At 49.0% G+C, this 12324-nt stretch overlaps 1 protein-coding gene across 1 annotated transcript; it reads right to left on the bottom strand.

The window, feature by feature from the left end:
• Positions 1 to 8116: 8116 nt before the first annotated feature.
• Positions 8117 to 10424, bottom strand: Mfsd5 (major facilitator superfamily domain containing 5). Its single transcript, XM_008838522.2, has 2 exons — positions 10232 to 10424; positions 8117 to 9700 (listed from the first exon to the last, which is right to left on the bottom strand). Exon 2 carries the CDS (start codon positions 9680 to 9682, stop codon positions 8330 to 8332), a length of 1353 nt encoding a protein of 450 aa, XP_008836744.1. The 5' UTR covers positions 9683 to 9700; positions 10232 to 10424; the 3' UTR covers positions 8117 to 8329.
• Between the last annotated feature and the right edge of the window lie 1900 nt (positions 10425 to 12324).

Raw genomic sequence — 12324 nt, 5'->3', positions numbered from 1 at the left:
GCCTGGGCCGGGCGTGGTGGTACTCACCTTTAATCCCAGCACTTAGGAGGTAGAGGCAGGCGGATCTCTGTGAGTTCAAGACCAGCCTGGTCTACATAGTGAATTCCAGGCCAGCTGGGGCTACAGGGAGAACCTGTCTCAGAAAGACAAAAAGGAGGGGTCAGGGGCCTGGGACATGGTTCAGAAGGTAAAAGTGGAAAGCCCAAGGACCCAAGGTCGATCTCTGGAATCCATGTGAAAAGCTCAATGCAGTAGTACACATCTGTAATCCTAACACTCCCACACTGAGAATGGAGGATCACCCCGAAGCTTTCAGGCCAGCTAACTTGGAGTACACAATGCAGCAGAAACAGGAGAGTCTGTCTCACTCAACAAGATGGAAGTTGACAGTCCATAGGTTGTTCTCCACACATGCAAATGGCACACGCATGTGCATGCACACACATAGTGCAAGAAATCATGACTAGTATGATACAATTTTTATTTTAAAAATTTAATCTTGTAGCCGGGCGTGGTGGCGCATGCCTGTAGTCCCAGCACTTGGGAGGCAGAGGCAGTCGGATCTCTGTGAGTTCAAGGCCAGCCTGGTCTACATAGTGAGTTCCAGGACAGCTGGGGCTACAGGGAGACCCTGCTTCAAAAAAGACAAAAAAAAAAAAAAAAAAAAAAAAAAAAAAAACCCCAAAAAATTTAATCTTGTGAGCCAGGCTGCAGACATTTAACAGTGACAATAAACAGGATTAAATGGAAATATTAATATTTTGCTGGGTGTGGTGGTACACACCTTTAATTCTAGCACTCAGGAGGCAGAGGCAGTTGGATATCTGTGAGTTTGAAGCTAGCCTGGTCTACATAGGGAGTTCCAGGCCAGTTGGGGACACAGGGAAACCTTGTCTCAAAAAAAAAGAAAGAAAAGGCAATAATATTTATATGGATGAAATAAGATTTAAATACATACATGCATACATACATATACTGCCCTGCATAATAATAATAAATAAAAATTTTTGAGACAGGGTCTCCCTGTAGCCTCAGCTGGCCTGGAACTCACTATGTAGACCAGACTAGCCTTGAACTTGAAGAGATGTCTTCCTGCCTCTGCCTCCCAAGTGGTGGGGCTAAAGGTGTGCACCACCACACCTGGCTATTTTTTTCTTTTCCTGTGTATGACTGCATTGCCTACATGTATGTGGAGGTCAGAAGAGGGCATTGGATTCCCCTGGAACTGAAGTTACGGATGGTTGATAGCTGCCATGTGGGTGCTGGGAATTGGACCTGGGTCCTCTGCAAGAGCAGCCAGTGATCTTAACCTCTAAGCCATCTCTCTAGCCCCCCCCTTTTTTTTGGTTTTTTTGAGACAGGGTCTCCCTGTAGCCCCACCTGTCCTGGAACTCACTATGTATACCAGGCTGACCTTGAACTCAAAGAGATCTGCCTGCCTCTGCCTCCCGAGTGCTGGGATTAAAGGAGTGCACCACCACGCCTGGCTCATACACATCTTAATCATCTTTATACCCCCTTCTCCATCAACAACCTCCCATAGCCTCCCCACTTGATTTCATGCATTCTATCATTTATGTGAAGGTCTATCAAGTCAAGTTAGTATCCCCTGATATCCTTCAGTGCACGTTCATCCACTGGGGTCTAGTCAACCTATCTAGAGTCACTCCCTTAAAGATCAACTCTTCCTTACCCAATCATAATCAGGTAATCAGCTGTCCAATAATTTTTTGGCTGAGATTGGGGCCTGCTGCCCATTTCCATAGTTCTATGCTAGGTTTTTTTGTCTGCTTATGTTTGCATGGATCTTGTGCATGCTATCACCACTGCTCTAAGTTCATATGTTCAAGGTCCCAGGAGCCTGTAAGACTTTGTGGTCATGCACCTCCTCCCTTGGCTCTTACAATCTTTCCCCGTCCTCCTCTTCCATAGTGGTCCCTGAGCCCTGGATGAGTGAAGTTTAATATAGGAGTCCTGTCCAAGGACCCACACTCTGCAGGCTCTTATTCTCTATGCTTTGGCCATTTGTGGTCCTTTGTGTTCAAACTTCGTTGATGAGCGTTGAAGGATGCATTAGTATTCTCTCTACCCCTTGTTCCACTGGGTTCCATAAGCCTTAAGTGTAGAGGCTGCATTGTAGATGTGTCGCTTTGGGTTGGGCATTTCATAGACATTTAATCTCTATGACCACTCTAACCATGTGTATTTGGCTATGTTTACAATACCACACGAGGTCCCTCCCACTGAGTGGGCTTTAAGTCCAAATAGGTAACTGTTGATTACCCCCAGGATAAATGTGCCACTACTGCCCCCATATAGTTTGTTTACTGGTCATGGTTGTGGTTATTAGGCCTTAAAGCTGGGGTTGGACCATCCATTCATGCTCTCTCTTACCAGCTTGCATACTGTTCTCCAAAACTATAAGAGCTATCCTTCAGGGAGGAGCTTCCAGCTCAGTTCCAGTTCCAGTGCTCCAAGTCCTATGTCCAAAGTACGTCCTGTCTTTAGCAATGGGGTCTTACCTTCAAGTTCTGTGTAATTTTGGGAGTCTCTTGGACTACTCTGCCCAACAACTCGAAGGGAGGTATCTCCTGTCAGGTACTGTTTCTTGTTATATAGCCTATACATGGACTCATGTAGAGATATTGTACGAGTAATTTTTCCATATGGTTTAGAACTAATGTTTCCCTCTGTTTTTTTCCACCGACTAGGCATTATTTATCTCTCTTCTTTCTTCCTGTATAATTCTCCCTCTTCCCTTCCCAGTCAAAGAGCTGAGCCATCTCTCCAGTCCTTTTTTAAAATTTTTTATTTATGGCCGGGCGTGGTGGCGCACGCCTTTAATCCCAGCACTCAGGAGGCAGAGGCAGGTGGATCTCTGTGAGTTCAAGGCCAGCCTGGTCTACATGGTGAGTTCCAGGGCAGCTGGAGCTACAGGGAAACCCTGTCTCACAAAAACCTAAAAAAATAAATAAAATTTAAAATTTTTATTTATTTTTTTTAAACTTTTTTTTTTTTGTTTATTGGGGCTGGAGAGATGGCTCAGTGGTTAAGAACACTGGCTGTTCTTGCAGAAGACTCAGGTCAGAATCCCAGCACCCACAAGGTAGCTAACAACTATCCATAACTCCAGTTCCAAGGGATCTGACGGCCTCTTCTGTCCTCCATGGGCATTGCATGACACGGGTGCACTTACCTACATGTAGGCAATACTTGCATACACATAAAATAAAATAAAAATAAATATTTTTAAAAACTTTATTTAATGTGTATGAATATATTATCTGTCTGTATGTAAGTGCACCCATGTCATGCAATGCCTGAGGATGCCAGAAGAGGGCCTTGGGTCCCCTGAAACTGGAGTTATGGACAGTTGTTAGCAGCCATGTGAGTGCTGGGATTTGAATCTGGGTCTTCTGCAAGAGCAACCAGTGCTCTTAACCTGTGAGCCATTTCTCCAGCCCTATCCTCCCCCCACTCCGCCTTATTATTATTATTGTTTTTGGTCTTTTTGAGACAGGGGCTTCCTGTACTAGGGCTGGCCTGGAACTCACAGAGATTTGCCTGCCTCTGCCTTCTGAGTGTGCCACCACATCTGACCTTTTTTTTTCCTTTTTATTTTTTATTTTATGTGTATGAGTGTATTACCTGCATGTATGTAAGTGCATGTGTTATGTAATGCCCCAGGAGGTCAGAAGAGGGCATTGGATTCCCCTGGAACTGGAGGTAGAACGGTTGTTAGCTGCCATTTGGGTGCTGGGAGTCAAACCTGGGTCCTTTGCAAAAGCAAAATCCTAGTACTCAGGCAGCAGAGACAGAAGGATCACAAGTTCAAGGCCAGCTTGAATAAAGCGTGAGACCTTGTCACCAGGCAAGGTGGTGGTACATGTCTTTAATCCCAGCACTCAGGAGGCAGAGGCAGGCAGATCTCTGTGAGTTCAAGGCCAGCCTGGTCTACAGCCTGATCTACATAGTGAGTTCCAGGACAGCTGGGGAAAAAAAAAAAAAAAAAAAAAAAAAAAAAAAAAGTGAGACCTTAAAATAAAAAACAAAAAACTTTAAATGACTTTTTTGGAGGGGGGATCTTTTTAAGACAGGGTCTCCCTGTAGCCACAGCTGGCTGAGAACTTAGTAGACCAGGCTGGCCTCGATCTCAGAGATCTGCCTGCCTCTGCCTCCTGAGTGCTGGGATCAAAGGCAAGGTCTTTAATTTCTATTCTGTGGTTATGTAGGGAGGTGGTAACAGAAAACAATAAAAGGGAACTGGGTGTAGCTGACTGGTAGAGTGCTTTCCTTCATGTGAGCAGTGAGGACACCTGGGTTCAATCCCTGGCACCGTAAAAAAAAAACGGTGGGGGGAGGAAAAGGAAAAGAAGCCCGTAGTCCTAGCTAGCACTCAGGAGGCTGAGGCAAGAGGATCACAAAGATTTCATTATTGAGTTTCAAGATATCCTCGGCTACAGACTGTGAGACCTTGTCTTAAAACAAACAAAGGGGCTGCAGAGATGGCTCAGAGGTTAAGAACACTTGCTGTTCTTCCAGAGGACCCGGGTTCAATTCCCAGCACCCACATGGCAGCTAACAACTCCAGTTCCAGGGGATCTAACACCCTCTCTGTCCTCTATGGGGCATTGCATGACAAGGGTGCACTTCCATAGGCAAAACATTCATTAACGTAAAATAAAAATAGTAATAATTTTTTTTTTTTTTTTTTGAGACAGGGTCTCCCTGTAGCTCCAACTGTCCTGGAACTCACTATGTAGACCAGGCTGGCCTCAAACTCACAAAGATCCGCCTGCCTCTGCCTCCCAAGTGCTGGGAATAAAGGCATGCGCCACCACACCCAGTGGTGAACAATCTTTTTGATCTACATCAGTATGTAGTTTGGAAGCCTTTTGTTGAGAATTTTTGTTATGGGTCTGTTTAAACTGTTGATCTCTTCTTTGGTTTAACTTTGGTGGTTCCCATGATTTTAGATATCCATCCATTTCTTTTTTTTTTTTGGGGGGGGGGGGCGATTAGGGTTAGGGTTAGGGTTACCACCATGCCTGGCAGTAATAAAATATTTTTAAAGTATGTGTCTAGCTGAATGGAAATTCAGAAAATCAGGAGCCTCTTAAGGGAAGACTGTGGTATATATCAAGTCTGACCCCCAACTAACCTTCCCACTTGTGGAAGAGGAAATGAGTTCAAGTGGAATACACTGACAATTCAGTTGCTCAAATACACCCAAAGGAGAAGGTCGCTTGGATACCCTGATACGTCTATCTGGGCCAGGACCAAGAATAAACATTGCTGGGAATCCCTGGACCACTGGGATGTGTTGGAAAGCTCTACATCCCCTTACAGCCCGATTCATTCACTCTCATAGCCCCATCCAGATAAACTCAGCTGGACTAGAAAAGCTGAAAAGTAAAATATAAAAGCAAACAACTGAGGTTGGGGTGTGGCTCAGCAGTAGAGCATTTGCTTAGGATGTCAGTACGTGAAGCACTGGGTCCAGTCCCCAGCATTGAAAAAAACAATCAAACACTTATGTAGTACTTATAAATACTGTTCTAAGTAATTAAGTGTTGGGCCAAGTACTGTTCTAAGGACTTAAACATAGTAATACACTTAATCTTCCTAAGAGCTCTACAGGGTAGAAACTATGTTGTCCTCCCCATTTTACAGATAAGGAAACTGAGTCTGAGAATGGTAGAACCAGATCTCAACTAGGCAGTTGGGTCTGGATGTTTGTTTTTGTCTGTTCTTGGAGAGAGGGAATCATGTAGCTCAAGCTAGCTTCAAACTTGTTATGTAGCCAAAGATGGCCTTGAATCCTGATACCCAGAGAAAGTCAACCAAGTTGGTCTCAAACTCACAGAGATCCATCTGCCTCTACCTCCCCAGGTCCTGGGGATTAAAGGTGTGTACCACCATGCCTAAGAAGGACCCATGCCCTTAATCACTTCCCTTTGTAGCCTCAAGCAGAGGACCTACCTAGGGAACCAAGTCCTCATTTGAACTGTATGGATTATTATCCATAAACAGATCAGATGGCAGAGCCTAAATGCTCTTACCTAGTCTGTCTCCAGGGATAGAGTTTGGGATGAAGGAGTAAGGCCGACAACTAAAAGACAGACAGGTGAAGGCCCACAGGGTACAGACAATGTTGTCTTGGAAGGGGCACTAGGCTGGTAGCAAGAGGCAAGGTTTAGTCTGTTTGTCACTCACTTGTTACACGCTCTTAGCCAAGTTACTCCATTCATGTACATTCCCTGGGCCCCCAAAAAAAGGCCAGGGCATGGTGGTGCGTAACTTTAATCTAAGCATTTGGGAGGCAGAGGCAGGTGGGCCTCTGAGAGTTAGAGACCAGCCTGATCTACATACTAAGTTCTGGGTCAGCCAGGGCTACATAGTGATACCTATCTCAAAAACAGAAACACCACCAACAAAAAAAACCCGAATCATTAACTAGGCTGTAGATTCTCACTTCATCTACTAGGCTTGCCACATGGATAACTTTTGAAAAGGCAGATGGGAGTCAGGCTGTTTCTTCTACAGACATGCACTAAGCATAGCCATGGGTAAAGCACCCAGCTGTGTATGTGGAAGCACAAGTGAATAAGACAGTTTCTTCCTGCCCTCAAGAGATCATAATATGAGAGGAAGAGACAGCATGTCTACAATATGACCATGAACTACATCTGTGTCCAGCTCCACAGGGCAGAAAGAGGAAGTGGAGTTATTGCAAGAGTTTGTCTCAAATGATGGGGGGTGGGGGAGATGATACCTTGATACCTGTTTCTTTTCTTTTCTTTTTTTTTTTTTGGTCTTTTTGAGACAGGGTCTCCCTGTAGCCCCAGCTGGCCTGGAACTCACTATGTAGACCAGGCTGGACTTGAACTCAGAGATCCATCTGCCTCTGCCTCCCAAGTGCTGGGATTAAAGGCATGCGCCACCACGCTGTTTCTTGTACTTAACCTCAACCTCCACAACTTGGGTAGGGAAACATGAAATTTTTCTGTTGAGTAGGAACCTGAGACCACTGTCCATTCCCCCAGCCTCATGCCCCAGAAGCCCCTCCACCCTGTATTCCTCCACTACCAACTGATACCATCGCTCTACTCAGGTTGAGGCTTGCAGAATTTGGAGTATCTTGAATTTTCCTGTCTGGGAAATAGTCTGAGACCCAAGGAAAGGTATTCAATTCCTTTCCAGAACAGGTGAGTCCCCCATGCCCATCTCAAGCACATTCCAGGACACACCCTTGAGCTACTCCTCTCCATCCCCACCCTTCTTAAAGCTGGCTCTGCTTTCCCTGAGAAGTTCAGATTCTGTTAGGAGGCAGGGAGGGGCCCACAGAACTGGTGCTCCCACTGGTACTATTTCCTGCCCTAATGGTTCCCTAGCCCTCACCTGAGCTGGGCGGGGAAGAATCAGGTACAAAGATGTCTCAGTTCCTCAGCCTTTCACCACTCTCTCCTCTTGGCAGCCCTTCAATTAGGCTTCATGCAGGGACACAGGACCTAGAGGGCCCAGATTGCATTGGACACATGGTGCATTTATAGCCATAGAGGCAGAAGGCAGGCAGCATGAATCTAAATAGCAAGCTTAGTCCTACAGAAAGGTCTTACTTTGTCACAGCAGCAGCCCAGATCTTTGGAATCTTTGTTCAGTTGCCTAGTATACTAGGCACGGGCCATAAGCTTCAGAGATCACCCTCCCCTTCTGGGCTAGAGAGATGCCTCAGTGCTTAAGAGCACTTGCTGCACACTGATGAGATCTAGAGTATGGATCTCAGCACCCACGCTGGGTGTCCTACACATGCTTGTAACCCCAACACTAAGAGCTCATCATCCTCCCCTGCATGTAGAACAAGGGTTTTGCTTAGTAACAGGAAAGTGGACCTATCCCAGTTCAGAGATATGGAGTATTTAGGAGCCTCTGGCCCTTTCTATCCAGGTCTGCTGTGGGAACAGTTCCATGGCTCTGTTTGACTGGAGACAGACATGAATTAGTTAGAAATACAAACCAGTTGTTGGTAATCCCACCTCTACCTCAAAAGTTCTAGTTGCCCACTCACCAGAAACTACTGAGGTGGGTACAGGTGAGGATGAGTAAATCAAATCAATGATCCATTAAAAGTGTTTATTTTTAAACGTCAAGAGGAAAGGGAGTAGTGACACAGAGTCAACTTTTGGCACCTTTCCAGTCCATCACCCCCATGTCCTTCCAAACACAATGCACTGGGCAAGAGGGGCTGCAGGACAGTCACAAAGAGAGTCACAGAGATGGGCAGGTGGGATTCAAGTGTCCATCCCAGAACCCCTGTCCTAGGACAGGGTCAGAGCTCAGGGGCATAGGGCTCCCCAGTGGGTGAGGGCACCCGCAACTCAGCATCATGCCTCACCACAGTGAAAAGTCCCACCACTGCCAGCAAAGCCATCACCATGACGGCAGAGCAGATGCTGAACATGTTCCGAGTGCCTGTTTTCCGATCACTGTCGTGGAGGACAAGAAGCCCTAAGCAGGCTAGTAAGTGCAGCGGCACCCGGAACCAGTTAAGTACCCCAGCCTGCTCTGTCTCAGGGATCACCTTTCTTCGCAGGAAGCTCATGCTGGGAAAGTAGAGACCACAGGCCAACTCCATAAGTAGAAAGGCGATGAAGGATTCCACAGGACTCTCCTGGCCTGGGCTGGTGGAGAAAGTCAACATGAAGAGAGAGAAGACAACGATGAGAACAGCAAGGGACAGCAGGTGCATGGGTTGAAGGTGGTACCTCTTGGAGGTAGCAGTGCGGTACAAGGAAGAACCCAGAAGGCTGGCAGCCATGAAGCTAGAGAAGACAATGCCCAGTGGGGCCCCATGTGGGTCTAGCACAGGTGTCCAGAGGAAGACAAAGATGAAGATGACACTCTCAAACAGGGCCTGTATGGTGCCCAGCAGCAGCACGCGGCGGTCAGACAGGAGGCAGCGCAGGCCTCCAGCACAGGTCCTGGAGAAGGCCCGCTGCCGGTCATAGTTCTCTCCCCAGTTTCGAAGGGCCAAGGCCCCAGTCAGAGCCAGCAGAGGGATGGCGGCCACAAAGGGTGCTACGGGTCCCAGTCCCATCCAGCTAGCCACGGCCTCAGCAGCAACACCTGCCGCCACAGCCAGCACATGGTTCCAGAAGGCAGCCCGGGCAAAGGTGGCTGGGATCCACTCGGCAGGGAAGTCATGCCGCTCCACATGCTCATGGATGTACCAGGCCTCAAAGGCTGAGAAGAGGAGGGCGGTGGACAGCCCACCAAGTGCTCGGCCCACCAGCAGCACAAAGTAGTCTTGAGAGAGTTTGGTCAAGCAGCACAGAGAGTAAGTGAGGGAGAAGAGGACACAAGACTTCTTACGACCCAGCCAATCCACAAGGGAGGAGGCCACTAAGCCAAAGAGGACCGTGGAGGCAAGGCCACAAACGTAGAGGATAGCAATTTGACCCTCCAAGAAGTGGTAATGTTGATAGAGTTTATACAGGTAGGGGGCTTGAAGCCAGTCAGCTGCCAGGGCCAGGAAGTAGACCTGATAGAAGTCTAGTTGAAACTGAAGGAAGGACGGATTGCTGCAAGCCCTTCCAGGGGGCTTAGCCCGGCATCTTGACAGCTCCAGGCCCAGGCAGGAGGCCAGGAGACCCACAAAAGACAGGTAGGCGGTCACCAGCATGGTGGGCCCCCGGACGACCTGGGGAAAGAACGGTGGTCATAGTCACATCCATAAACCAGGTAGCACAGTCAAGAGGCTGGGTGCCTAAACAGAAGGCAGCTCCACCCAATTCCACTTCACCAGACCTGAGACCGGAGGGACCAGTTGGTTGGGTGGCAGGAGTGGTAGTCTCCTAGGACACAGTAAGGCAGGGAAAGGTAAAAGTGGGGAGAGGCCTGAGCATTCGCCCCACCCTTGCCTGGCCCAGCAAAGTGGGAATCCTTTCAGTAATCCCGGTCTCGCAAGTTCTAAAGGGGCTGCTGCCCTTCTCGATACCTTCTGCACACGTCTGTTCCCTCCCATCCTCATTGAGGAGCCCGTTTTGGAGCTGTGTGGTAACATCTATTCCGAGCATCCCTCCCGCCCGCGCTGGACTCCCGAACTGCTTCCCCGTCACGCGCGTGCATCTCAGGTTCCCCGGCTCTAGGTCACGGGCACCCCTCCCCGCGCCCCTTAGCCCGGGCCTTGGGTTCCCTCGCCAGCTCGCGCCTCGCCCGGTCCCCGTCCCACCTGCAGCCCCGGTCTGCGGGGGACGATCCGGACACGTCCGGCTCCAGGCCGCCAGGCCGCCCTCCCCGCGCTGGCTCCCGCTCCGTTCGGGTTCCAGCGGCGCGCCCGCCCCTCACAGCCAGCTTCCGGGAGCAGGGCAGGCCGGTGGCAGCCGCCATGATGGCCCCGGCACGTGACGGGGCGCGCCGCTGGAGCCCCGCCCCGCCCTCCCACTCCCCCGGAGCCGAGCTGCGGGTACCGGAAGCACGCGAACAGCCGGAGGCCGAGCTGCTGGAACTCGTCCGGTGCTACTCGCTCCTCCCGCCCGCGGTTCCTTGAGGGGCCACCCCAAATAAAAGCCGATTTTGTCTGTTTCCCTCGGTGCTGAGCCTGGGAAAGATGCCTGCAGAGCTCGCGGCTGCCTCATGAACGCCACTGTCCTGAGCTTGGCTGCTCAGCTGCTCCGGGCTTTGCTTCATCTGCGGACGTGACCTCTCGGCCAGCAGTCAGTGTTATCTAGACACCTGAGGGCGGCGGTGTGGTGTAAAGAACGTGGACTCTGGCTGCGAACAGACGAAGTCTGTGTGACCTGAGGCAAGCCACATAACTTCTCTCTCATCCCAGTTTCTTTTTTCAAGTCATGGGAGAGCACTGCCCAAATGAAACCGCTAAAGTTCAGTGCTAGCATGGGGTTAAGAACTTCAGTCCAGGAGCTGAACTCCCATCTCCTGCTCCCCAGGAGCTGTTTTATCTTGGAATGTTAAGTTTCTTCCAGCCTCAATATTATGTCCTGGAGACCTTCCAATGGCTTCCCTTTTTAACGGTGAAAGCCAAAATCTTTCTAATGGCGTGCAAACCCATCTGTTCCAGGACTTTCTGCTACTTCCATGACCTCATCCTCTACTATCCGGCCTCTTGCTCTTCTAGCTTCCACCAGGGCCTCTGCACACTGTTTCCTGCAAGGTTCCTTTCCAAGATACCCACCTGCTTTTCTTCCTTCCTTCCTTCTTCCAGGTTTTTTTTTGTTTTGTTTTGTTTTGTTTTTTTGTCTTTTTGAGACAGGGTCTCCCTGTAGCCCCAGCTGTTCTGGAACTCACTATGTAGACCAGGCTGGCCTTGAACTCGCAGAGATCTGCCTGCTTCTGCCTCCCAAGTGCTGGGACTGACGGCATGCGCCACCACGCCCGCCTTTCTTCCAGTTTTATGCTCAAATGTCACATTATTAGAGAAATCTTCCTAGCCTGTTGTGGGCCTTGGTGGCTCATACCTGTAATCCTTGTATTTGGAAGGCTGAGGCAGGAGGATTACTGCGAGTTTGAGGTCTGATTGGGCCACATAATGAGTTCCAAACCAGCCTAAACTAGAGTGAGACTTTGTATAAACAAAACAAAAGCATAGGAATGGGAGAGATGGTTCAGCGGTTAAGAGCACTGACTGCTTTTCCAGATGACCCAGGTTTGATTTCCCAGCACCCACATGGAGGCTAACAGCTGTTCAAAACTCCAATTCCAGGGGATCCAACGCCCTTTCCTGGCCTTCCTGGGCATTGCACAACACAGGTGCAGTTACATACATGCAGGCAAAACACTCATACACATAAAATAAAAATAAATAAATCAAGGCCACATGTGGTGAACGCCTTTAATTCCAGCACTCAGAAGGCAGAGGCAGGCAGAGGCAGACAGGCAGACCAGCCTCATCTACATAGTAAGTTCCAGGTCAGCTGGCTTTAAGGGCTTGCTCCTGATCTTCCTGAGTATTTCTACCATTTAAGAAAGCAGTTCCTGGGGTGGAGAGATGGCTCAGCAGTTAAGAACACTCACTCACTGTTCTTGCAGAAGACCCGGGTTCGAATCCCAGCACCCACATGGCAGCTAACAACTGTTGGTAATTCCAGTTCCAGGGGATCCAACAGCCTCTTCTGTCCTCCATGGGCATTACATGACATGAGTGCACTTACCTACATGCAGGCATAACACTCATACACATAAAATAAAAATAATAGCCAGGCGTGGTGGTGCACGCCTTTAATCCCAGCACTTGGGAGGCAGAGGCAGGTGGATCTCTGTGAGTTCGAGGCCAGCCTGGTCTACATAGTGAGTTCCAGGACAGCT

This window comes from Nannospalax galili, unplaced genomic scaffold (genome assembly GCF_000622305.1).
Source record: "Nannospalax galili isolate Female #2095 unplaced genomic scaffold, S.galili_v1.0 scaffold251, whole genome shotgun sequence".
Taxonomy (NCBI): domain Eukaryota; kingdom Metazoa; phylum Chordata; class Mammalia; order Rodentia; family Spalacidae; genus Nannospalax; species Nannospalax galili.
Note: the sequence above shows the minus strand (reverse complement) of the source record. Positions and strands in the feature narration are given on the sequence as shown.